Here is a 25,158-nt window from a genome sequence, read left to right as displayed (position 1 = left end):
AACACAAACTGCTGTGTTACTGATCAGGCACTTATACTCTATAGTTTGGATAGAGGATAAATTATTGTAGTGGGACAACCCTTTTAGACTCTTACAGGAGATAAAAACCAAGCACATATCACATGAGTAGCATGCCATGCTTTTAACTTCTGAGATAAGTGCTTGGTTTTAATTGAGTATAATAAATCTGTGTTATTTTATCCTTGAAAGGCAGTATGTCCTATGTCCTTTAATTTCCACACATAGATTGTGGTGCAGTGTGGACTGTGATTGACCCGCTTCTTGCAGTGTGCATCTACATCCTAAGCAGTTGAACTGAAAAGAACATAAATATGCTGAGGTGTTGAAATCTGTCTATATCAGGAGCTAGGCAGGGCCGTCTTTAATATTGATTGGACCCTGGGCAAAAATTTACTTGGGCCCCCTGGATCCCGCCTTCTCACACCTTAGGCAATCACGCCCTCCACCACAACACACACACAAAAAATCCACACATCTGGTAGAGTACAGTGAATGACTGTAAATACTTCCAGTTCTGAAGACTCCAGCGGCTCAGGGTCAGTGCTCTGGGCAGCTGGGCTCAGGCTGGAAGTAGGCACCGCTCTGCAGGAAGGAGACCAGGGCTCGGCTCACCCTAGTGTTACAGTATATACCCTATAGTATACAGCACCACACAGTATGCAGTTTAGCACCCCACACTATACAGTACCCCACAGTATATAGTAGAGCAGTATAGCAGCCCACAGTATACAGCACCTCACAGTATACAACACCTCACTGTATACAGCACCCCAAACTATACACGATACAGTCCCCCACACTATACAGTACAGCAGTATAGCACTCCACACTATACCGCACCCACAGTATACAGTATACAGACCCCCACAGTATACAGTACAGCAGTATAGCCCCCCACACTATACAGGCCCCCCCCCACTATACAGGCCCCCCACAGTATACAGGCCCCCACACAGTATACAGCCCAAACAGTATACAGCCCCCCCACACTATACAGCCCCCCCCCACAGTATACAACCCCCACACAGTATACAGCCCACCACACAGTATACAGCCCCCCCCCCCCACAGTATACAGGCCCCCACACAGTATACAGTCCCACACAGTATACAGCCCACGACACAGTATACAGCCCCCACCCAGTATACAGTCCCACACAGTATACAGCCCCCCCACAGTATACAGGCCCCCACACAGTATACAGCCCACCACACAGTATACAGCCCACCACACAGTATACAGCCCCCCCACAGTATACAGCCCACCACACAGTATACAGCCCCCCCCACAGTATACAGCCCCCACAGTATACAGCCCCCCACAGTATACAGCCCCCCACAGTATACAGCCCCCCACAGTATACAGCCCACCACACAGTATACAGCCCACCACACAGTATACAGCCCCCCCCACAGTATACAGCCCCCCACACAGTATACAGCCCCCCCCACAGTATACAGCCCCCCCCACAGTATACAGCCCCCCCACAGTATACAGGCCCCCACACAGTATACAGTCACGCACAGTATACAGACCCCCCACAATATACAGCCCCCCCACAGTATACAGCCCACCACACAGTATACAGCCCACCACACAGTATACAGCCCCCACAGTATACAGGCCCCCACATAGTATACAGCCCACCATTCTACAGTAGTTTACAGTATATTAACATAACAGCCCCTGTCACCTTTTTCTGATGTAATCTTCACACAAAAAAGCTCCACAGTTAACTTCTGCAACAGGACCTGTGATGACCTCATAGCCATGTGACCAGTAATTGCTAGGTTACTGGTCACATGGTGATGATGTCATTAAGGTCCTAAACACAACTTTAACACAGTCCGATCATGATGCCTGGACTCAGTGCAGGCAGGCATGGCAGCACCCCTGTGTAGCTGACAGCTTGACACCCAGAGCAGTGGCTAGCAGGGCTCAAGAGGCAGCTGCCTTGGGCCCCCCAGGAGCAACTGGGCCCGGGGCAGCTGCCCCTTTTGCCCATTGGTAAAGACGGCCCTGGAGCTAGGTACTATAGACTCCATACTCCATTTTTCCTTTTAGTGCAAACTGTGGTGACTGTGAGTACTGAGGAAATTCTTCCCTTGATTCTAGAGTGTGAGCTCCAGGATTTCCTTTATTTTACGTGTGTGTATATATATATATATATATATATATATATATTTATTTATTTATTTATTAATATTCAATTATGACTTGAGCCACTCGACATTGTATTAGTTACATTAGTGTTGAGCGAATCAAATTATCTGAAGTGGACTTCAATCTGAATTTCAGGAAATATTCGCTTTGTCACAAAGCCAAATTTCCTCACACTTCGTAGTAAGGAATCAATTTTTCCTAAAATGATGGCTGACAAAAAAGCAGACTGCATCTTCGTGAGTAAGTGGATGAGGTGAGTATAATTTTTTTAACCCCTGAAAGGCATCACAAAGGTGTTGAACACGGCACCTGAGGGGTTAAATAATGGAGAGCAGTGCGATCGCCGTTCACAGTCATTGCACCCGCTCCATACAATGGAAAGCAATTCGTGAACAAGTAATTTGTAACTAATCAAATCTCTTGTGGAAGTTCAGCGAAGCATCCTAATGGAATTTTTAAAAACTTCGCTCATTTCTAGGTTACGGTATATAAAAACAAATTAGCAAATTGTGAACAAGACCCCTCATGAAAAACAGTATTACACCCTGACAGACATTTCACATGATATCACACGTGTCCATATCACGTCTTTAAGTTGTGCTTAAATTGTTTCAAAAACTAATTTAAACATGATAAAACCTGCTAGGCAGCTGAAATATGTTAAATTCCTACAGAAGGTTAGTCCATAAATCCACCACCCATTGTAGTGTTTGCATATAGTCCTCTGAACCTAGTTACCATAACTAGGCCTTTTTGTGAGTTCTCTTAAAAGCTCCCATTACTATTGGTATTTTCAAATACGTCGTCATCCACAGTCCATTCTTGTTTATCTGAAGTCTGTTTTGCATCTATCAGGTGGTTGCCACAAGCCATTTGAATGTGTTGAGGTCGGGCTGGGACAGGGAGTAGGATAGTTCCAGGCAAACCTATACATTGTCTGGCAGCCAAAACAGCGTCCTTAATGGCAAAAAACACAGAAGAACCCAGAAAGGCTGACACCTCTTCCACTGCCTAGAATAAAATAAAATAAGTTAAGTACTACAAAGTAAACATTTGGTAATGCAACATAATATATGTGATATTTTTTGCCTGCTGTAACACTATGGAATATTATGCCCCGTTCATGCACAGTTTTTAGCAGAATTTGGTGTAGATTCTGTGCCAAAAAGTTGGCGGTCGACTACGCAGAATCTGCCCCTCATTGTTTTCAATGTGATGTCACAGTTTATGGATGCGACCATGACAATAAGCCCCTGCCGCATGAACAGCAGCGTGGCCGACCATTAAATACAATGGGATGCAGAATCCGGCCCAAATTCGTCATGCAAAAGATGCTGTGTCAATGGGGTCTTAGGGTGGGAAATGGGGACTAGCAGTGCACAAATATCAGTTTCAGTACATATCCAAAAATACAAGTACTACATTGTTCAGTCATAAAAGTAAAACCATGTGTAGCTCCCCCTTGTGCCACTTAATCGCTTCTTCTGACCTGTCGAGGCACAGATAATTACACTTTTTTCAGCAATTTGTGCCACACAGACTAGCTGTAACAGTGGCTACTGTGCGCCGCTGTTCCCCTGCTTAACGCTGTGGCCTCGGGTTCAGCGGTGATCTGCTGCAAGTGCTTTCCCATTCACCGCTGCAGTCTTGGGCTCTGTCCTTGTAGGTACTGTTGGTTCTGGGATCTGCTCCACAGTTTCCTTTCAGCCCTGGCCACAGCATGTTTGCTGCTTGTTCCCTGCAGCACTTGTCACTTCCTGTGCTTTATGGGTTAGATCATGTGACCTCGCTGACCAATCCTATCCCTCCTGCACATGTATAAGTGGCTCAGCCCCCCTCCCGGATACCTGAGTGTCAAGGTCCTTGTGTCCTGCATAGGTTGCTGATTTCTCTGCTTGTGTACCTGACTCGTGCTTGTGTTTTTGGACTCCGCTACCTGTTTGATCCCTGCCTGCTTGCCTTGACTCTCCTGTTGCTTATCCGGATTGCCTGACCTATACCTGTGCCACCTGCCCTGACCTATAACTTGTTTGACATTAACTCTGCCTCATCCTTCGTTCCTGCATGGTTGTTCCTGGTTATGACTCGGCCTGCTGACTACAGCTGGTACCTTACTCAGGCACCTCCTGGTCCGCCTGGACCAGCTGCCTTTTGTGCCAGTCCTTTTCAAGAGGTAGCGACCTGGTGTTTTCCTCGGGAAAGTCTATCCCTACCATCAGGGGTACTGTGAAGAACGAGTGGTTCACTTAGACAACGTTCTTATGCGAGGTAGGACGCGTGGCATTAGCCTTTGTTCCTTATAATCAGGGAGTCTTAGGTGCCCATGTCCATGTCACTGATTTATCAGCTGTCCTCCTTTGGACCATGCAGGTACTAACTAATGCATAACAGGTACACCCCACAATCCTACCATTTTGGAGATGCTCTGATACAGTCATCTAGCCATCACAATTTGGACCTTGTCAAAGTCACTCAGATATTTAGGCTTTTTTAATTTTCCTGCTTCCAACACTGGAGCTTCAAGAACTGAACATTTAGTTGCTGCCTAACATATCCCATCCCCTGACAGGTGTGACTGTCACACGATAATACTATTCATTGTCATGTCAGTGGTTGTCATGACTGCTTGGTGTATACCGACACATTCAGTTTTTGGCCACACTACCAGTAAATATAGGCCCTAGAGTTCTTCTTTTGTGTGCCATTTTACTTTGTGGTTTCCTAATTACATATTTTACAGTTAAAACATTGTGACAACATGACTTTACACTGCTTTCTAATGGGTTGTCACCAAGTGTTCCCAGACACATAATTGGCAAATCTGCTACAGCGTTATTTCAGTTTACCTTAGGAGAACATCCCACATATGGATTTGGAGATGATGGAAGCAAAGTTACATTGAACTGTTCAGGCTCCCTTTTGTTGGTTGGAGAGTCGTCTTCATTGGGATGGGCACCATTCATGGCTGGTTGAAGATTGTATTTTATGTCATCATTTGTGTACAGTTTAAGTCCTTTAATAAATGCATATTTAATCTGTTGAATTCAAAATAAAAATATTTTGTAATGAATGCTGTGATTTTTTAAAATGCAGTAGAAGTATTTGCCAGCAAGTGGCGGTATATACCAGTAATTGAGATCTTCTGATTGTTTTAATTTTTTTATACACATAGATGTGACCAGAGTTTAGATATGTAAGAAAAGGAGAAAAACAGGAGGCAGCGCCTCGTGTGTAGAACCGTATGATAATATTAAAAACAACAATGCACTGATTGTGCTTACCGTATTGGGTTGTGATGAGTCACAACTCCTATGAATCGCTTGTGCTGGTAAAAGCCCGTCCAGCTTGCGGGGATGACTGCTGCTGCTGCCCAGGTTCTTACCCGTTTTCGTGGAGCACGATATCCGGGGTATGGAGAATAGTGGATAGGTATAAAAAATGAACCTTATAAAAAGCGGCGCTGCTGCAGAAGACAGGACTCAAATAGATAAAATAAAGTGGGTCTTTATTTATATTGGTCTACGCGTTTCAGGGGCGGACTGCCCCCTTCATCAGGACAATATGACATATTGTCCTGATGAAGGGGGCAGTCCGCCCCTGAAACGCGTAGACCAATATAAATAAAGACCCACTTTATTTTATCTATTTGAGTCCTGTCTTCTGCAGCAGTGCCGCTTTTTATAAGGTTCATTTTTTATACCTATCCACTATCCAGAGTTTAGATATGTTTTCCGGGATCAGGATATTGATGACCTATCCTCAGGATACACCATCAATACCAGATCAGTGAAGGTCCAACCTTTTTCACCCCTGCCCATTAGCTGTTTGAAGGGACTAATGCAAGTGCTTCAACCTCTTCATTGTTAAACAGCCCCTATCTACGTGCACTTTATCTACTGGTCACCTCATGGTGTACAGAGCATTTAAAGGGGTTGTTCACTTTTTACTATTGATGGCCTATCCTCAGGATAGGTCATCAGTATCAGATCAGCGGGGGTCCGAGTCCTAGCACCCCCGCCAATCAGCTGCCTTCTCTGCTCCGTTTGCCTGCTCGGCGCAGCATTTGCAGGGATGAGCAGGTGTAATTACAAGTATGGCGTCCCCATTCACTTCTATGGGATGGCTCTGTAGTAGTCAATTGAACAGACAGAACCGTCCCTTTGAAGTGAATGGGGAAACCATACTTGTAATTACACCTGCTCACCACTGCAAATTAAAATTTTGTATGGAATTTCAGTTTAAAATATCTATATAAAAATGAAAATGGCTGCACACCATTATACATACAAACAATAGAGCTAAGAAATGGGGATCATTCCAAATAAAAGTGGTACAATACCTACTATAAATGAGTCAATGGAAGCTCTTAGCGCACATATTTGATCAAACGTGTGTCGGGCCCATCTACCAAGCATCAAGGTGGTTTCTGAGCAGAGTACGTATGTAGCTGGTCTCTACACTGCCCTGAATATTGTAGGCTTAGGTAAGTCCAAGAGAGGCAGTATACTAGTGTTAGGGACCCATCTGCGGAAGCCACCTTGACGCCTGGTAGATGGGCCCGACACACTTTGATTAAATATGTGCGCTAAGAGCTTCCATTGACTCATTTATAGTAGGTATTGTACCACTTTTATTTAGAATGATCCCCATTTCTTAGCTCTATTGTTTGTCTGTATAATGGTGTGCAGCCATCTTCTTTTTAGAATCATGCTTGCTTCATGGATATGAACCTGTGATTCTGAAGGTTCTAGTCTAAATTTTCTTGTAGTATTAATTGAGGGTAGCGCCTCTTTTAGACTCAACACGCCCATCTACCTGGGGCTTCTGAGCAGAGTACGTATGTAGCTGGTTCCTACACTGCCCTGAATATTGTAGGCTTAGGTAAGTCCAAGGAGAGGCAGTATATTTAGTGTTGGGGACTAGGGATGAGCGAACCCGAACTGTATAGTTCGGGTTCGTACCGAATTTTGGGGTGTCCGTGACACGGACTCGAACCCGAACATTTTCGTAAAAGTCCGGGTTCGGGTTCGGTGTTCGGCGCTTTCTTGGCGCTTTTTGAAAGGCTGCAAAGCAGCCAATCGACAAGCGTCATACTACTTGGCCCAAAGGGCCATCACAACCATGCCTACTATTGGCATGGCTGTGATTGGCCAGTGCACCATGTGACCCAGCCTCTATTTAAGCTGGAGTCACGTAGCGCCGCACGTCACTCTGCTATGATCAGTATAGGGAGAGGTTGCAGCTGCGACGTTAGGGAGAGATTAGAAAGATTAACTCCTCCAAAAGACTTCATTCTGTGATCGATCTGCAGCTGTGGATCATTGAAGTGCTATTATTGACTTGCTCACTTTTTTGAGGCTGCCCAGAGCGTTTTTAGATCACTTTTTTTCTGGGGTGATCGGCGGCCATTTTGTGACTTGTGGTGCGCCAGCACGAGCTATCACCAAGTGTATTTAACCATCGATAGTGTGGTTATTTTGTGCTATATCCTACATCAGCTGCAGGCTGAGCCTGTGTCACCGAAGTGCATTTAACCATCAACAGTCTGGTTATTTTTTGGCCATATACTACATCAGCTGCAGGCTGAGCCTGTTTCACCCAAGTACATTTAACCTTCAACAGTCTGATTATTTTTTGGCCATATACTACATCAGCTGCAGGCTGAGCCTGTGTCACCCAAGTGCATTTAACCATCAACAGTGTGGTTATTTGTTGGCCATATATTACATCAGGGGCAAGTTGAGCCTGTCACCCAGCGCCTAAAAAATAGACCTGACATTTCTATTCAACCAAATCTGCACAGTTTTAGCTGGTCAAGTTATTTGTAGTGACCGTAAAAGCAAACTTTTTGTTCTGGGTTGAAAAAGCATTCCCAAATTTGCCATTCTGAAAATAACTAGTTTGTGGTATTTGAGGCCTACTTGAAATCTATCCCAAAAAGAAAATCTTACATTGAAGTTATTGATAGTGTCATTCAGAAAAACCTAAGACACACGCTAGCGTGCTGATAGAAGTGTCATTCTGTGATTAAACCTATAACTGTCACACAGCGCAAAAAAAAACAGGTCTCACATCTCTATTCAACCAAATCTGCAGTGTTTTAGCTGGTCAAGTTATTTGTAGTGACCGTCAAAGCAGACTTTTTGTTCTGGGTTGAAAAAGCATTCCCAAATTTGACATTCTCAAAATTGTGGTGAACGGGAACAATGAGGAAAACATCTAATAAGGGACGCGGACGTGGACATGGTCGTGGTGGTGTTAGTGGACCCTCTGGTGCTGGGAGAGGACGTGGCCGTTCTGCCACAGCCACACGTCCTAGTGAACCAACTACCTCAGGTCCCAGTAGCCAGCAGAATTTACAGCGATATTTGGTGGGGCCCAATGCCGTTCTAAGGATGGTAAGGCCTGAGCAGGTACAGGCATTAGTCAATTGGGTGGCCGACAGTGGATCCAGCATGTTCACATTATCTCCCACCCAGTCTTCTGCAGAAAGCGCACAGATGGCGCATGAAAACCAAGCCCATCGGTCTGTCACATCACCCCCATGCATATCAGGGAAACTGTCTGAGCCTCAAGTTATGCAGCAGTCTCTTATGCTGTTTGAAGACTCTGCTGCCAGGGTTTCCCAAGGGCATCCACCTAGTCCTTCCCCAGGGGTGGAAGAGATAGAATGCACTAACGCACAACCACTTATGTTTCCTGATGATGAGGACATGGGAATACCACCTCAGCACGTCTCTGATGATGACGAAACACAGGTGCCAACTGCTGCGTCTTTCTGCAGTGTGCAGACTGAACAGGAGGTCAGGGATCAAGACTGGGTGGAAGACGATGCAGGGGACGATGAGGTCCTAGACCCCACATGGAATGAAGGTCATGCCACTGACTTTCACAGTTCGGAGGAAGAGGCAGTGGTGAGACCGAGCCAACAGCGTAGCAAAAGAGGGAGCAGTGGGCAAAATCAGAACACCCGCCGCCAAGAGACTCCGCCTGCTACTGACCGCCGCCATCTGGGACCGAGCACCCCAAAGGCAGCTTCAAGGAGTTCCCTGGCATGGCACTTCTTCAAACAATGTGCTGACGACAAGACCCGAGTGGTTTGCACGCTGTGCCATCAGAGCCTGAAGCGAGGCATTAACGTTCTGAACCTTAGCACAACCTGCATGACCAGGCACCTGCATGCAAAGCATGAACTGCAGTGGAGTAAACACCTTAAAAACAAGGAAGTCACTCAGGCTCCCCCTGCTACCTCTTCTGCTGCTGCCGCCTCGGCCTCTTCTGCTGCTGCTGCTGCCGCCGCCGCCTCGGCCTCTTCCTCCGCCTCTGGAGGAACGTTGGCACCTGCCGCCCAGCAAACATGGGATGTACCACCAACACCACCACCTGCGTCACCAAGCATCTCAACCATGTCACACGGCAGCGTTCAGCTCTCCATCTCACAAACATTTGAGAGAAAGCGTAAATTCTCACCTAGCCACCCTCGATCCCTGGCCCTGAATGCCAGCATTTCAAAACTACTGGCCTATGAAATGCTGTCATTTAGGCTGGTGGACACACACAGCTTCAAACAGCTCATGTCACTTGCTGTCCCACAGTATGTTGTTCCCAGCCGCCACTACTTCTCCAAGAGAGCCGTGCCTTCCCTGCACAAACAAGTGTCTAATAAAATCAAGTGTGCACTGCGCAACGCCATCTGTGGCAAGGTCCACCTAACCACAGATACGTGGACCAGTAAGCACGGCCAGGGACGCTATATCTCCCTAACTGCACACTGGGTAAATGTAGTGGCGGCTGGACCCCAGGCGGAGAGCTATTTGGCGCACGTCCTTCCGCCGCCAAGGATCGCAGGGCAACATTCTTTGCCTCCTGTCTCCTCCTACTCAGCTTCCTCCTCCTCTTCTTCCACCTGCTCATCCAGTCAGCCACACACCTTTACCACCAACTTCAGCACAGCACGGGGTAAACGTCAGCAGGCCATTCTGAAACTCATATGTTTGGGGGACAGGCCCCACACCGCACAGGAGTTGTGGCGGGGTATAGAACAACAGACCGACGAGTGGTTGCTGCCGGTGAGCCTCAAGCCTGGCCTGGTGGTGTGCGATAATGGGCGAAATCTCGTTGCAGCTCTGGGACTAGCCGGTTTGACGCACATCCCTTGCCTGGCGCATGTGCTGAATTTGGTGGTGCAGAAGTTCATTCGCAACTACCCCGACATGTCAGAGCTGCTGCATAAAGTGCGGGCCGTCTGTTCGCACTTCCGGCGTTCACACCCTGCCGCTGCTCGCCTGTCTGCGCTACAGCGTAACTTCGGCCTTCCCGCTCACCGCCTCATATGAGACGTGCCCACCAGGTGGAACTCCACCTTGCATATGCTGGACAGACTGTGCGAGCAGCAGCAGGCCATAGTGGAGTTTCAGCTGCAGCACGCACGGGCCAGTCGCACTGCGGATCAGACCCACTTCACCACCAATGACTGGGCCTCCATGCGAGACCTGTGTGCCCTGTTGCGCTGTTTCAAGTACTCCACCAACATGGCCAGTGGCGATGACGCCGTTATCAGCGTTACAATACCACTTCTATGTCTCCTTGAGAAAACACTTAGGGCGATGATGGAAGAGGAGGTGGCCCAGGAGGAAGAGGAGGAAGAGGAGGAAGAGGGGTCATTTTTAGCACTTTCAGGCCAGTCTCTTCGAAGTGACTCAGAGGGAGGTTTTTTGCAACAGCAGAGGCCAGGTACAAATGTGGCCAGACAGGGTCCACTACTGGAGGACGAGGAGGACGAGGATGAGGAGGAGGTGGAGGAGGATGAGGATGAAGCATGTTCACAGCGGGGTGGCACCCAAAGCAGCTCGGGCCCATCACTGGTGCGTGGCTGGGGGGAAACACAGGACGATGACGATACGCCTCCCACAGAGGACAGCTTGTCCTTACCTCTGGGCAGCCTGGCACACATGAGCGACTACATGCTGCAGTGCCTGCGCAACGACAGCAGAGTTGCCCACATTTTAACGTGTGCGGACTACTGGGTTGCCACCCTGCTGGATCCCCGGTACAAAGACAATGTGCCCACCTTACTTCCTACACTGGAGCGTGATAGGAAGATGCGCGAGTACAAGCGCACGTTGGTAGACGCGCTACTGAGAGCATTCCCAAATGTCACAGGGGAACCAGTGGAAGCCCAAGGCGAAGGCAGAGGAGGAGCAAGAGGTCGCCAACGCAGCTGTGTCACGCCCAGCTCCTCTGAGGGCAGGGTTAGCATGGCAGAGATGTGGAAAAGTTTTGTCAACACGCCACAGCTAAGTGCACCACCACCTGATACGGAACGTGTTAGCAGGAGGCAACATTTCACTAACATGGTGGAACAGTACCTGTGCACACTCCTCCACGTACTGACTGATGGTTCGGCCCCATTCAACTTCTGGGTCTCCAAATTGTCCACGTGGCCAGAGCTAGCCTTTTATGCCTTGGAGGTGCTGGCCTGCCCGGCGGCCAGCGTTTTGTCTGAACGTGTATTCAGCACGGCAGGGGGCGTCATTACAGACAAACGCAGCCGCCTGTCTACAGCCAATGTGGACAAGCTGACGTTCATAAAAATGAACCAGGCATGGATCCCACAGGACCTGTCCATCCCTTGTGCAGATTAGATATTAACTACCTCCCCTTAACAATATATTATTCTACTCCAGGGCACTTCCTCATTCAATACTATTTTTAATTTCATTTTACCATTATATTGCGGGGCAACCCAAAGTTGAATGAACCTCTCCTCTGTCTGGGTGCCGGGGCCTAAATGTGTGACAGTGGCCTGTTCCAGTGGTGGGTGACGTGAAGCCTGATTCTCTGCTATGACATGAATACAGATTCTGCGCTGACATAAGGCCAGATTCTCTGTTACGGGACCTCTCTCCTCTGCCTGGGTGCCTGGGCCTAAATGTGTGACAGTGGCCTGTTCCAGTGGTGGGTGACGTGAAGCCTGATTCTCTGCTATGACATGAATAGATTCTGCGCTGACATAAGGCCAGATTCTCTGTTACGGGACCGCTCTCCTCTGTCTGGGTGCCGGGGCCTAAATGTGTGACAGTGGCCTGTTCCAGTGGTGGGTGACGTGAAGCCTGATTCTCTGCTATGACATGAAGACAGATTCTGCGCTGACATAAGGCCAGATTCTCTGTTACGGGACCTCTCTCCTCTGCCTGGGCCTAAATGTGTGACAGTGGCCTGTTCCAGTGGTGGGTGACGTGATGCCTGATTCTCTGCTATGACATGAAGACAGATTCTGCGCTGACATAAGGCCAGATTCTCTGTTACGGGACCTCTCTCCTCTGCCTGGGTGCCTGGGCCTAAATGTGTGACAGTGGCCTGTTCCAGTGGTGGGTGACGTGAAGCCTGATTCTCTGCTATGACATGAATACAGATTCTGCGCTGACATAAGGCCAGATTCTCTGTTACGGGACCGCTCTCCTCTGTCTGGGTGCCGGGGCCTAAATGTGTGACAGTGGCCTGTTCCAGTGGTGGGTGACGTGAAGCCTTATTCTCTGCTATGACATGAAGACAGATTCTGCGCTGACATAAGGCCAGATTCTCTGTTACGGGACCTCTCTCCTCTGCCTGGGTGCCTGGGCCTAAATGTGTGACAGTGGCCTGTTCCAGTGGTGGGTGACGTGATGCCTGATTCTCTGCTATGACATGAAGACAGATTCTGCGCTGACATAAGGCCAGATTCTCTGTTACGGGACCTCTCTCCTCTGCCTGGGTGCCTGGGCCTAAATGTGTGACAGTGGCCTGTTCCAGTGGTGGGTGACGTGATGCCTGATTCTCTGCTATGACATGAAGACAGATTCTGCGCTGACATAAGGCCAGATTCTCTGTTACGGGACCGCTCTCCTCTGTCTGGGTGCCGGGGCCTAAATGTGTGACAGTGGCCTGTTCCAGTGGTTGGTGACGTGAAGCCTGATTCTCTGCTATGACATGAAGACAGATTCTGCGCTGACATAAGGCCAGATTCTCTGTTACGGGACCGCTCTCCTCTGTCTGGGTGCCGGGGCCTAAATGTGTGACAGTGGCCTGTTCCAGTGGTGGGTGACGTGAAGCCTGATTCTCTGCTATGACATGAATACAGATTCTGCGCTGACATAAGGCCAGATTCTCTGTTACGGGACCGCTCTCCTCTGTCTGGGTGCCGGGGCCTAAATGTGTGACAGTGGCCTGTTCCAGTGGTGGGTGACGTGAAGCCTGATTCTCTGCTATGACATGAATACAGATTCTGCGCTGACATAAGGCCAGATTCTCTGTTACGGGACCGCTCTCCTCTGCCTGGGTGCCTGGGCCTAAATGTGTGACAGTGGCCTGTTCCAGTGGTGGGTGACGTGAAGCCTGATTCTCTGCTATGACATGAATACAGATTATGCGCTGACATTAGGCCAGATTCTCTGTTACGGGACCGCTCTCCTCTGTCTGGGTGCCGGGGCCTAAATGTGTGACAGTGGCCTGTTCCAGTGGTGGGTGACGTGAAGCCTGATTCTCTGCTATGACATGAAGACAGATTCTGCGCTGACATAAGGCCAGATTCTCTGTTACGGGACCGCTCTCCTCTGTCTGGGTGCCGGGGCCTAAATGTGTGACAGTGGCCTGTTCCAGTGGTGGGTGACGTGAAGCCTGATTCTCTGCTATGACATGAATACAGATTTTGCGCTGACATAAGGCCAGATTCTCTGTTACGGGATCGCTCTCCTCTGCCTGGGTGCCTGGGCCTAAATGTGTGACAGTGGCCTGTTCCAGTGGTGGGTGACGTGAAGCCTGATTCTCTGCTATGACATGAATACAGATTCTGCGCTGACATAAGGCCAGATTCTCTGTTACGGGACCGCTCTCCTCTGTCTGGGTGCCGGGGCCTAAATGTGTGACAGTGGCCTGTTCCAGTGGTGGGTGACGTGAAGCCTGATTCTCTGCTATGACATGAAGACAGATTCTGCGCTGACATAAGGCCAGATTCTCTGTTACGGGACCTCTCTCCTCTGCCTGGGTGCCTGGGCCTAAATGTGTGACAGTGGCCTGTTCCAGTGGTGGGTGACGTGATGCCTGATTCTCTGCTATGACATGAAGACAGATTCTGCGCTGACATAAGGCCAGATTCTCTGTTACGGGACCTCTCTCCTCTGCCTGGGTGCCTGGGCCTAAATGTGTGACAGTGGCCTGTTCCAGTGGTGGGTGACGTGATGCCTGATTCTCTGCTATGACATGAAGACAGATTCTGCGCTGACATAAGGCCAGATTCTCTGTTACGGGACCGCTCTCCTCTGTCTGGGTGCCGGGGCCTAAATGTGTGACAGTGGCCTGTTCCAGTGGTGGGTGACGTGAAGCCTGATTCTCTGCTATGACATGAAGACAGATTCTGCGCTGACATAAGGCCAGATTCTCTGTTACGGGACCGCTCTCCTCTGTCTGGGTGCCGGGGCCTAAATGTGTGACAGTGGCCTGTTCCAGTGGTGGGTGACGTGAAGCCTGATTCTCTGCTATGACATGAATACAGATTCTGCACTGACATAAGGCCAGATTCTCTGTTACGGGACCTCTCTCCTCTGCCTGGGCCTAAATGTGTGACAGTGGCCTGTTCCAGTGGTGGGTGACGTGATGCCTGATTCTCTGCTATGACATGAAGACAGATTCTGCGCTGACATAAGGCCAGATTCTCTGTTACGGGACCGCTCTCCTCTGCCTGGGTGCCTGGGCCTAAATGTGTGACAGTGGCCTGTTCCAGTGGTGGGTGACGTGATGCCTGATTCTCTGCTATGACATGAATACAGATTCTGCGCTGACATAAGGCCAGATTCTCTGTTACGGGACCGCTCTCCTCTGTCTGGGTGCCGGGGCCTAAATGTGTGACAGTGGCCTGTTCCAGTGGTGGGTGACATGAAGCCTGATTCTCTGCTATGACATGAAGACAGATTCTGCGCTGACATAAGGCCAGATTCTCTGTTACGGGACCGCTCTCCTCTGTCTGGGTGCCGGGGCCTAAATGTGTGACAGTGGCCTGTTCCAGTGGTGGGTGACGTGAAGCCTGATTCTCTGCTATGACATGAAGACTGATTCTGCGCTGACATGAAGCCAGATTCTCTGCTATGGCATGAAGAGACTGATTCTCTGCTGACATGAAGCCAGATTCTTTGCTATGGCATGAAGAGACTGATTCTCTGCTGACGTGAAGCCAGATTCTCTGCTATGGGACCTCTGTCCAATTGATATTGGTTCATTTTTATTTTTTTTATTTTAATTTTAATTCATTTCCCTATCCACATTTGTTTGCAGGGGATTTACCTACATGTTGCTGCCTTTTGCAGCCCTCTAGCTCTTTCCTGGGCTGTTTTACAGCCTTTTTAGTGCCCAAAAGTTCGGGTCTCCATTGACTTCAATGGGGTTCGGGTTCGGGACGAAGTTCGGATCGAGTTCGGATCCCGAACCCGAACATTTCCGGGAAGTTCGGCCGAACTTCTCGAACCCGAACATCCAGGTGTTCGCTCAACTCTATTAGGGACCCATCTGCGGAAGCCACCTTGACGCCTGGTAGATGGGCCCGACACACGTTTGATCAAATATGTGCGCTAAGAGCTTCCATTGACTCATTTATAGTAGGTATTGTACCACTTTTATTTAGAATGATCCCCATTTCTTAGGTCTATTGTTTGTATATATAACGGTGTGCAGCCATTTTCTTTTTTATAATCATGTTTTCTTCATGGATATACACCTGTGATTCTGAAGGTTCTAGTAAAAAATTTCTTGTAGTTTAAAATATCTGTCATTTGCCAATCCAACCACATCTGGAGGATCATTAAACAGTGTTGTCTTTAGAAAATCCTCTAACAGCATCATAACTAAATATAACTAATCCAAATGGTATCACGCCCCCACCCCCTCAAAAAAAACAAAAACGAATTAAATATTTAAATAATCTTTCACTCCTTTCATCAATTACATTCATATTCCCCATATTTCTTAAAATCTTGCCAATTTATTATATCTAACTGCATCTAATCTTTTCCCACATTAAGGGCTCATTCAGACGGCCGTATGCTGTCCGCAAAAATACTGAATGCTATCCGTTTTTTTGCGGATCCACAAAAAAACGGATCTGCAAAAAAACGGATAGCATTCAGTATTTTTGCGGACCCATAGACTTCAATGGGGCCATGTCCTGATTTTCACGGACAAGTATAGGACATGTTTCATTTTTTTGGCGGATAGCATTCAGTATTTTTGCGGACAGCATACGGCCGTCTGAATGAGCCCTTAATTAAATGTATCCTCTCTATCAAATCCTCTAATTTAAGAACAGAACTCTTCCAATTCCTAGCCAGGTATGTCTTACTAGCTGCCAGCATATGCTGAATCAAATTATTTTCTAGAAAACCCTATCAAATTCCTCTCCCAATAGACACACTTCAGGTGACAAGGTCACTCATATTCCTACTACCTTATACAACATCATCTCTGAAACTTTCTTCCTGAACCTACCTACTATATCACGATCCCACCACATGTGCTTTAATGGTCCATTCTTAGCACATCCTCTATAACATTTATCATTATTAAAGAGGTTCTCCGGGAATTAAAATACTTAAATATTACTTTATTTTAAATATATTCCCAAATACCTTTCATTAGTTATAGTGGATCGTTTTGTCTGGGGAGCATTCACCGGGAGAAATAAAATGCTCGACGTCCTATTAGTACACACAAAACTTGACCTCTTCCCACAGCAGGATAACTTACTTCACAACACTGAGCTAAAGAGCTGCCTCATCCTCCTCTCCTACTTGTCAGGGATTATGATTAGAGATGAGCAAATTATAAAAAAAATTGATTCGGCCGGTTCGCCGAATTTTTCGATTTCGGTTTGATCTGAACTTATTTTGGACGAATCGCGTTAAAAAACTTCTATTTCCTGGCTGCACAGAGCCTTTATAATAGTGTAGAACACTGTGCCTTGCAGTTACACGCATAGGGAGTCTGCTGAAACAATACTGTGAGTCAGTATGACATGCAGATGACAGGCGTCGCTCTTAGAATCACTGCACACTTCACTTATTTGGGCAGTTACGGGGCCAAAATTGACCAAATAACCCAAGTGTGAACCCAACCTTACAGGTCAATGTTAGCGTCAAGAAGAAGCACACTCCTTTAACACCGTCGGCAGCTGATTCCACATAGATGTCTACAAAACCTGTTCAAGTAGAGCCCCCCCTCCCCCTCGACAAAGTGGAGAGGGTGTCAGCAGTAAGTTTGTGTTGACATCACTGATTTTGCCCGTCCTCTGATCCGTCAGAACAATAACCAACAAAAAACAGATCCTGTCTGTGGAGCATCCGCCTTCACTCGGTCAGCATTTGGTCAGTAATCCATCAGTATTGCTAAAGCCAAAAAAAAACAGGAGTAGATCCAAAACAGAGATGACACGTGAATGGAATATTTGCATGTTTTCTGTGTTTTCTACCCACTCCTGCTTTTGGCTACCAAATCATAAGCCAATTCTGATGCAAAATAGGGACCATGTCATGCAGGCCTTACAGCTGTTACATACTGTAGACAGGATCCATTGTGCGTCTCATTTTTCCTTCCTTCTGACAGATCAGAAGAAGGGTCAAATAAATGATGATGTCAGCCAGGCCGAAAGGCAAAATAGTGGCCCATTCATGAAGTAGGGAGGGTGGAAACAGCATGATAAGTCCACAGAGTGGTCCTATGATATATTGGTGAGGTGGTAGCAACATGAGACCACAGAGTGGGCCAATGACAGAGTCTAGAGGTGGCAGCAGCAACAAGAGGAGGCCAAAGAGTGGCACAATGACAGAGCGTGGAGGTGGCGGCAGCAGCATCAGAAGGAGACCACAGGGTAGCACAATGACAATGTGGAGGTGGCAGCAGCAGCATCAGGAGGAAGCCACAGGGTGAGACAATGACATTTTGGGGATGGCAGCATCATCAGGAGGCCACAGAGTGGCAAGGTGACAATGTTAAGATAGCAGCAGCATCAGGAGCCCACAGAGTGGCAAGGTGACATAGTGTGGAGGTGGCAGCAGCATCAGGAGACCACAGAGTGGCAAGGTGATATAGTGTGGAGGTGACAGCAGCATCAGGAGACCACAGAGTGGCAAGGTGATATAGTGTGGAGGTGGCAGCAGCATCAGGAGACCACAGAGTGACCCCGTGACAGAGTGGGGAGGTGGTTGGCAATACCATTACCAGCTGAAGGTGGGTGAAAGAAGGAGACCTTGGCATCAGATGTGTGGCATCAGGCGGGTGGCAGCATCAGAATAGTATCTGAGGCAGGTAGCCAGAAGAAATCGGTGTCTTTTGTCAAAGTGTTGGTGTGGCACCATGGATGATCCAGTCTGATGCATCAGGCTTTGGTGGTTGGAAATCCTGGCTGATCCACGCCTGATTCATCTTGACAAAAGGTCAGTCTCTCCACATTTTGGGTGGACAGGCGAGTTCTTTTTGGGGTAACTATGGCCCCCACCACACTAAACACCCGCTCTGATGCCACACTACTGGTGGGGCAGGACAGCTTTTCCAGGGCAAACTCTGCCAGTTGCGGCCACAAATCCAGTTTGGCTGCCCAGTAGTCCAGCGGATCTTCAATGTGGGGAGGCAGGTTGCTGTCCAAGTATGCCACCACCTTCTGGTTCAGGTCCTGCTCCAGGTCTAGCTGCTACTGGTGAGTAGTTTCTTCACTAGACGGTTGAAGTAAGTTGTTCATCAGCGACTCTAGACTCAAGTTGCTACTGATGGAGCTGGAACTGCTCCTACCCCCCCAAACTGCCACAGCAGCCATGGCAGAGGAATGTGAGCGCAGAGGGCCCCCCAGGTCAGACCTGCGAGAGGATGGACGATGGCGCAGATAGGCAGCGGACAACTGACTACATAAGATGTTTCTATAGTAGTTCAGTTTGTCCTCCCTCTCAGCGAGTGCAAGAAAGGCCCCCATTTTGGACTGGTAGCGAGGATACAAAAAGGTGGAGAGCCAGAAGTCATCCCTCTGCCGAATGGTGACAATTTAGCTTTCACTACCCAAGCAAGTAAGCATGCATCAGGCCATTTGTGCAAGTGACTCGGAGGGACTCCCTGCCTCCATCTCCACTGCATACTACCACGGTGTGTCTGGGTCCTCTTTCTCATCGCCCTGTAGCTCCTCTGGCTGCATCTGCTCCTCCTCTCCTGACACCTGTGTAGAAAAACCACCCATTTCGCTACACATTGCTTGTTCTCAATTGTCCTCTTCCTGCTCCAGTTCAGCCCCCACAGGGCTCATGTGGCCATGAGATCTAGGCGCCACGTCTCCAGTCCCCTGACCAGCTAGATTTACCAGCAGTGGAATAACGTTAATCACCCCGTAGTCCTGGCGACTGACAAATAACATGGCCTCCTCAAAGGGCCTGAGCAAACGGCTGGTGTCACGCATGAGCTGTCACTGGCTGACATCGAAGTTACACAGGGGAGTACTCCTGTCCGCTTGGATCATCAAGAAATCGTTTATGGCCTTTCTCTGTTCGTATACTCGGTCCAACATATGGAGGGTGGAATTCAAATGGGTGGAAACGTCGCATATCAGCCTATGTTGGGGGAAGATGTTCCGCCGCTGCAGCTTTGGTGTGCTTTGCTTTGCGGTGTACGAGTGGCTGAAGTGCATGCAAAGTTTCCTGGCCATTTTTAGGATGTCTTGAAGATGGGTGGAAGACTTCAGGAACCACTTGACAACCAGATTAAACACATGTGCCATGCAGGGTGCATGGCTCAGCCCTCCTTGACACAGCACCGACACCATGTTCTTCCCATTGTCGGTCACCATGGTTCCGATTTTGAGTTATAGCAGAGAAAGACAGGATTCGATTTCTTGATGAAGGAAACAGAGCAGTTCCTCCCCTGTGTGACTTCGTTCACCCAAGGAAATGAGGTGCAGAACAGAGTTACACTGCACATATGGTATGCTGGAGGGGCATTGTGAATTTTCCCTGCAGTGGAGGGTGAAGACATGGTGGAGGCAGAGGCAGGCATTGTCGCAGGACCAACGGCGTGAGAACGTGGAGGTGGAAGCAGTGTCACCTGGCCAAGTTGCTGGAGTGGCTGTGCATGAAGCACATTCACCCAGTGGGCCGTAAAAGACATGTATTGTCCTTAACCATAGTTACAGCTCCACACGTTGGCGCTGCCGTGCACTTTGGCAGAGACCAAACGTCTCAAGGACTGGCCCACCTTCTGTTTTCTGTTCTACAAACGTGAGCAGGGCTGGTACTCCACCTCGGCTCGGCACAAGCCATCAGTTCTCTGAAAGGTGCAGAGTCCACCACTTGGAAAGGGAGGAACTGCAGCACCAGCAACTTGGCCAGGAGCACATTCAGCTTCTGTGCTGTTGGATGAGTGCACGCATACTGTTGTCTCTTGGCAATCGCTTGGTGATTGATTTCTGACTGAATGACTGACTAGGAGTAGGAGGAGGACAGGAGCATCAGGACCAGCAGATGATGAGAAGGACAGACAGCTCCCTTCGGCTGAGGTGGTGGAGCCTTGACTGCCTGAAATCGGGTGCATGCCACTGGGTGATGCAGCGGTTGCTGTGGCAGCCTGGATCACCACATCGGAGCCACAGTTCTCCCAGGCCACTTTATCGTGATGCTGCATATGCTGAACAAAAAACTGCCACACCGCCAAGTAGGTGATTATACCCCCTACACTCTGCAATGACTGACTACTTTCTGGGCAGCTAGGCGAAGCAGGTGGTCTACCCCAGGCATGTTTGGCTCCCGACCTCCCACTGCTGTCACCTTGCTGACTCCCGGCTACGCTAGCGACTTGCTGACTCCACCGCTGCCTCACAGGCAAGCTGCCACCCTCTTCTCCCGATGATGATGAAGCCCCTAATTTACCCGGCTGCCAAATGCGATCAGCTACATCATCATAATCATGGAGTACTGTCTGCACATCACTGATGTCCTCCTCAACGGTCTCTGGATCAGGAGCCTGACCGCTCGCAACACCAGCTCCCACGCCACTCTTCTCATCACTACTTGCCCGCCTACCGGAGGAAGTAGCGGATGTCTCCTCCACATCTTGGCTGGCCAATAGCTTCTGACTGTCTTCTAGTCGCTCGTCCTTGCTGTATAATGGAGCTGAGCCCACAGCATATAATACTTCTCTGGCTGAGGGAACAGAAAAGGACAAAGGCAGGTTGAGGACAGGTGAGGGCACAGGGCCTGCTCCCGGGCCATGCCAACTAGGGGTTGTGTATGACGAACCCACTGACTCTTGGCTGGGGGTGTATGATATCACTAGGGACGAAGTGGATGACTGAGTCAACCATTCAAGAACCGCTGGGTTGCTGGTCAAGACACAACCGCTAGATGACACCGGGAGCTCAGGCCTCTCGCTGCGACTCCTGTTGCCACGCCCCCTTACTCTGCTGCGACCTCTGCCTGCACCAGAAACATTTAGGCCTCTTCCTCTCCTCTGTGCATGGCCTGGCACTTCTCTGCCTGACATACTTTTAGCTGAACTAAATAAATGAAAAGGAAATTAAAACACCCCAAAAAAGTAATTTTCTCACTTTACCACACAACGGCTAATAAGCTCTTTTTTTCCACCAATATATGCCAAAAAGGGCTTTAGAACATATAACTGCACCGCACAAGGGCAAATAAGACGTAGAAATATTTCCTTGTAATAAACCCTGTTAATGGCTGTATCAAACAGCACTTTGGACAAATGGCAATTTGGATCCGCAGTCAGTGCAGCAAGGTGTAATAGGATTGTTCCTATTACCCAGGCTGTAAACTCCCCTACTGAACCCTGTTCTGCTTCAATGCTGTGTAATGATTCCTCCCTATCCTTTCCCTGAACTTCTATACATCAAAATAAAAGTTTTAAAGTCTTTTCTATCACTGTCCCTAGCGCCTGCTGACGTCTCTCCCTGCACTAAATACGCTGGAAAATGGCTGAGGCTATTTATAGGGTTGTGGCATCACAGGGCTGGCTGGCTGCATGCATGGCATTGTGGGTGATCCCTCATTCCCAGAGTTCCTTGCTCCATGTCGAAACACATGCAGCAGCCATTTTAGGAAAAAATGTGATTCGTTACCACGAAGCGTGAGGAAATTCGGATTCAGTGCAAATAGAATTTTTCCTGAAATTCGGATCGAATTCCACTTCGTCAACTTTGATTTGCTCATCTCTAATTGTGATCCTGAATACAGATAAGATATCCAGCTGAATCTCTGTAGGAAAGGAGTTCATGGGGACACATGAACTACAGAGAGGATGGACGTGACAGACTGTGGTAATGGACACTGCACACAAGAGCTGCTGCTCATTATCACCACCTCCTCTCTGTACTTCATGTCTCCTTTTAAACTCCATTCCCTAGAGATTCAGCTGAAGATCATATTAAACTGTATTCAGGATCATAATCCCTGACTAGGGATGAGCATATCGACTTTGAATGAAACACCTGAAGTCGATTTGCATAAAACTTTGTTCTAATACTGTAAAGAGCAGGAGCTCCATACAGTATTACAATGTATTGGCTCCAATGTCTCGCGAGACTTTGCGCAATAACTTCATAAATTAATTTGTACTGTAAAAAAACATTTCCCGAACTCTGGTTTGGTTCCAAGGTACCACTTGGAACTGAACCCGAGTTCGGGAAATGTTTTTTTACAGTACAAATTAATTAATGAAGTTATTGCGCATGAGACTTCGCGAAGCAATAACTTCGGCACATCGGAGCCAATACATTCTAATACTGTACTGAGCTCATGCTCTGTACAGTATTAGAACAAAGTTTTATGCAAATCGACTTCGGATGTTTCATCCAAAGTTGATTCGCTGATCCCTATCCCTGACAAGCAGAGAGCAGAGAGGAGGATAAGGTAGCTCTTTACCTCCGTGTTGTGAAGTAACTTGTCCTCCTGTGTGATTAGGACAGGTTTTGTGTGTACTAATAGGACGGGGGCCATTTTATTTCTCCTAATGATTGCTCCCCAGACAAAATCCATTATAACTAATAAAAGGTATTTGGGAATATATTTATATTAAGTAATATTTATGTATTTTCATTGTTTTCATTCTCGGAGAACCCCTTTAAACAGTGTCTTACAGGGTAACTGTCATGTTTTCATTAAAAAAAAAATCAATTTTAGGATATGTTACTGCTGCAGCAGCATTATGCATAAAGCAATCTTTAGTTTCTTCACATGCCACTGTTTTCCTTGAGTTTTTCCTTTAATTACGGCTGTTTAAACATTTACGATATGAGGACCTTCTCAAGATGGCTCCTCTGCCAGTTCTCTGAGGCCAAAACTGCTTTCCCTCACTTCCCATACACACTTGCTGTAGCCAGCATCTCCCTGCCATCCAATCAGATTGGATATCTGAGAGACACGCCTCCTCATACTGAAGCCTAATGCAGGCATGCAGTGTGAAGGACTGCCCCTCCGTCTTCCTGTCTTCTTAGCCAGAGACAGACAAGCCATAGCAAATGTCTTTTAAGGGAGCAGTGGAAAGCGACAGAGGACATTAATGAAAGCTGTTATTATAAGGTAATTACAGATCTTTTGACAATCATTGACAGACTAACTCAGGTATACATGCCTAGTTCTAATAAACTAGCAAATAAAATAAATATGACAGTTACCCTTTAAGCTACACATGACTAGATATATATGAAGTTCTTTAAAAACCTGTTGGATTTCTGTGCGACCACATTCTGGAGTGGGGGGAGGGAACATGTGACCAGCATTGAGGGGCAGGGTCTGGGGGGAGGCTGCCTCAGTAGTGATGTGCAGAAGGGGTCATATTCGAATTTCGAATACTCGAAAAGCGGCAAGGTAATCAATGGAGGTGGGGAAAGACGGTGCAGGGCTGTAGACACATGAGAGGTGCATGCACATACACAGAGGCATAGTGTTGAGCGAGAATATTCGAATTATGAATTTTAATCGCGAATATCGTCACTTCGAGAATTTGCTAATATTTTGAATATAGTGCTATATATTCGTTTTTCGAATATTCGTCATTTTTTCCATCTGAACACATGATTCCTCCCTGCTTCTTGCTTGTGGGTCAATGAGTCATTGGCCCACAAGCAACTTAAGCAGGAGGGAATCATGCCTTCAGATGGGAAAGAAAATTCCAATATTTTAAAAAACGAATATATAGCACTATATTCGATATAGTGCTATAGATTAGTTTTTTAGAATATTCGTTATTTTTTTCCATCTGAAGTTACGATTCCTCCCTGCTTAAGTTGCTTGTGGGCCAATGACTCATTGGCCCACAAGCAAGAAGCAGGGAGGAATCATGCGTTCAGATGGAAAAAATGCTGAATATTCGAAAAACGAATATATAGCACTATATTCGAAATATTCGCAAATTCTCGAAGTGCCGATATTCGCGATTAAAATTCGTAATTCGAATATTCTCGCTCAACACTATGTCTCTGTGTATGTGCATGCACCTCTCATGTGTCCACAGCCCTGCACCGTCTTTCCCCACCTCCATTGATGTGTCTTCACTGCCTCCTCCGCCTCCCTCCTCATCCTTGACTTGTTATCCCCACTGTGTAGTAGTGCTCTGTCGAATGCTGCTCAGTTGAGGTATGTGTCTCTCTCAGCTGTCTTTCTGTCCATAGGACGCAGAGGCAGCTGATTGTAATGGTGAAGTAAGGAGCTGTCTGCTCCCCACTTCACCATTCACCTCAGCAGCCGGCACTCCCCAGCTGCACGATGTACTGTCACACATCGCGCTACTGGTCTGTGTAAGAGTAGGAGAGCAGAGCTGATTCCCAGCTGGCACAGACCAGCAGTGCGGAAAACCCCTTTAATACAGTTGTTTCAGTATATTTCCAGTAAATGGTACATCACGAGCTATGCAAATTTTAAGAATATTTCAATGTACAGTTTCTCTGATAAAAGTGGTTTCATGTGG

General features: G+C 47.8%; 1 protein-coding gene across 1 annotated transcript in view; it reads right to left on the bottom strand.

Moving 5' to 3' along the window:
• Positions 1 to 2,478: 2,478 nt before the first annotated feature.
• Positions 2,479 to 25,158, bottom strand: part of LOC121008091 (aldehyde oxidase-like) — a 223,038-nt gene continuing 200,358 nt past the window's right edge. Inside the window, exons 26-27 of the mRNA XM_040440436.1 lie at positions 5,031 to 5,219; positions 2,479 to 3,195 (exon numbers count right to left, since the gene is read on the bottom strand). Coding sequence (XP_040296370.1) covers positions 2,950 to 3,195; positions 5,031 to 5,219 — 435 coding nt within the window. The 3' untranslated portion in view covers positions 2,479 to 2,949. The remainder of the gene's footprint in view (positions 3,196 to 5,030; positions 5,220 to 25,158) is intronic.

The sequence above is a fragment of the Bufo bufo genome, chromosome 7 (genome assembly GCF_905171765.1).
Source record: "Bufo bufo chromosome 7, aBufBuf1.1, whole genome shotgun sequence".
Taxonomy (NCBI): domain Eukaryota; kingdom Metazoa; phylum Chordata; class Amphibia; order Anura; family Bufonidae; genus Bufo; species Bufo bufo.
The sequence above is the reverse complement of the archived record's forward strand: the minus strand, read 5'-3'. Positions and strand labels throughout refer to the sequence as shown.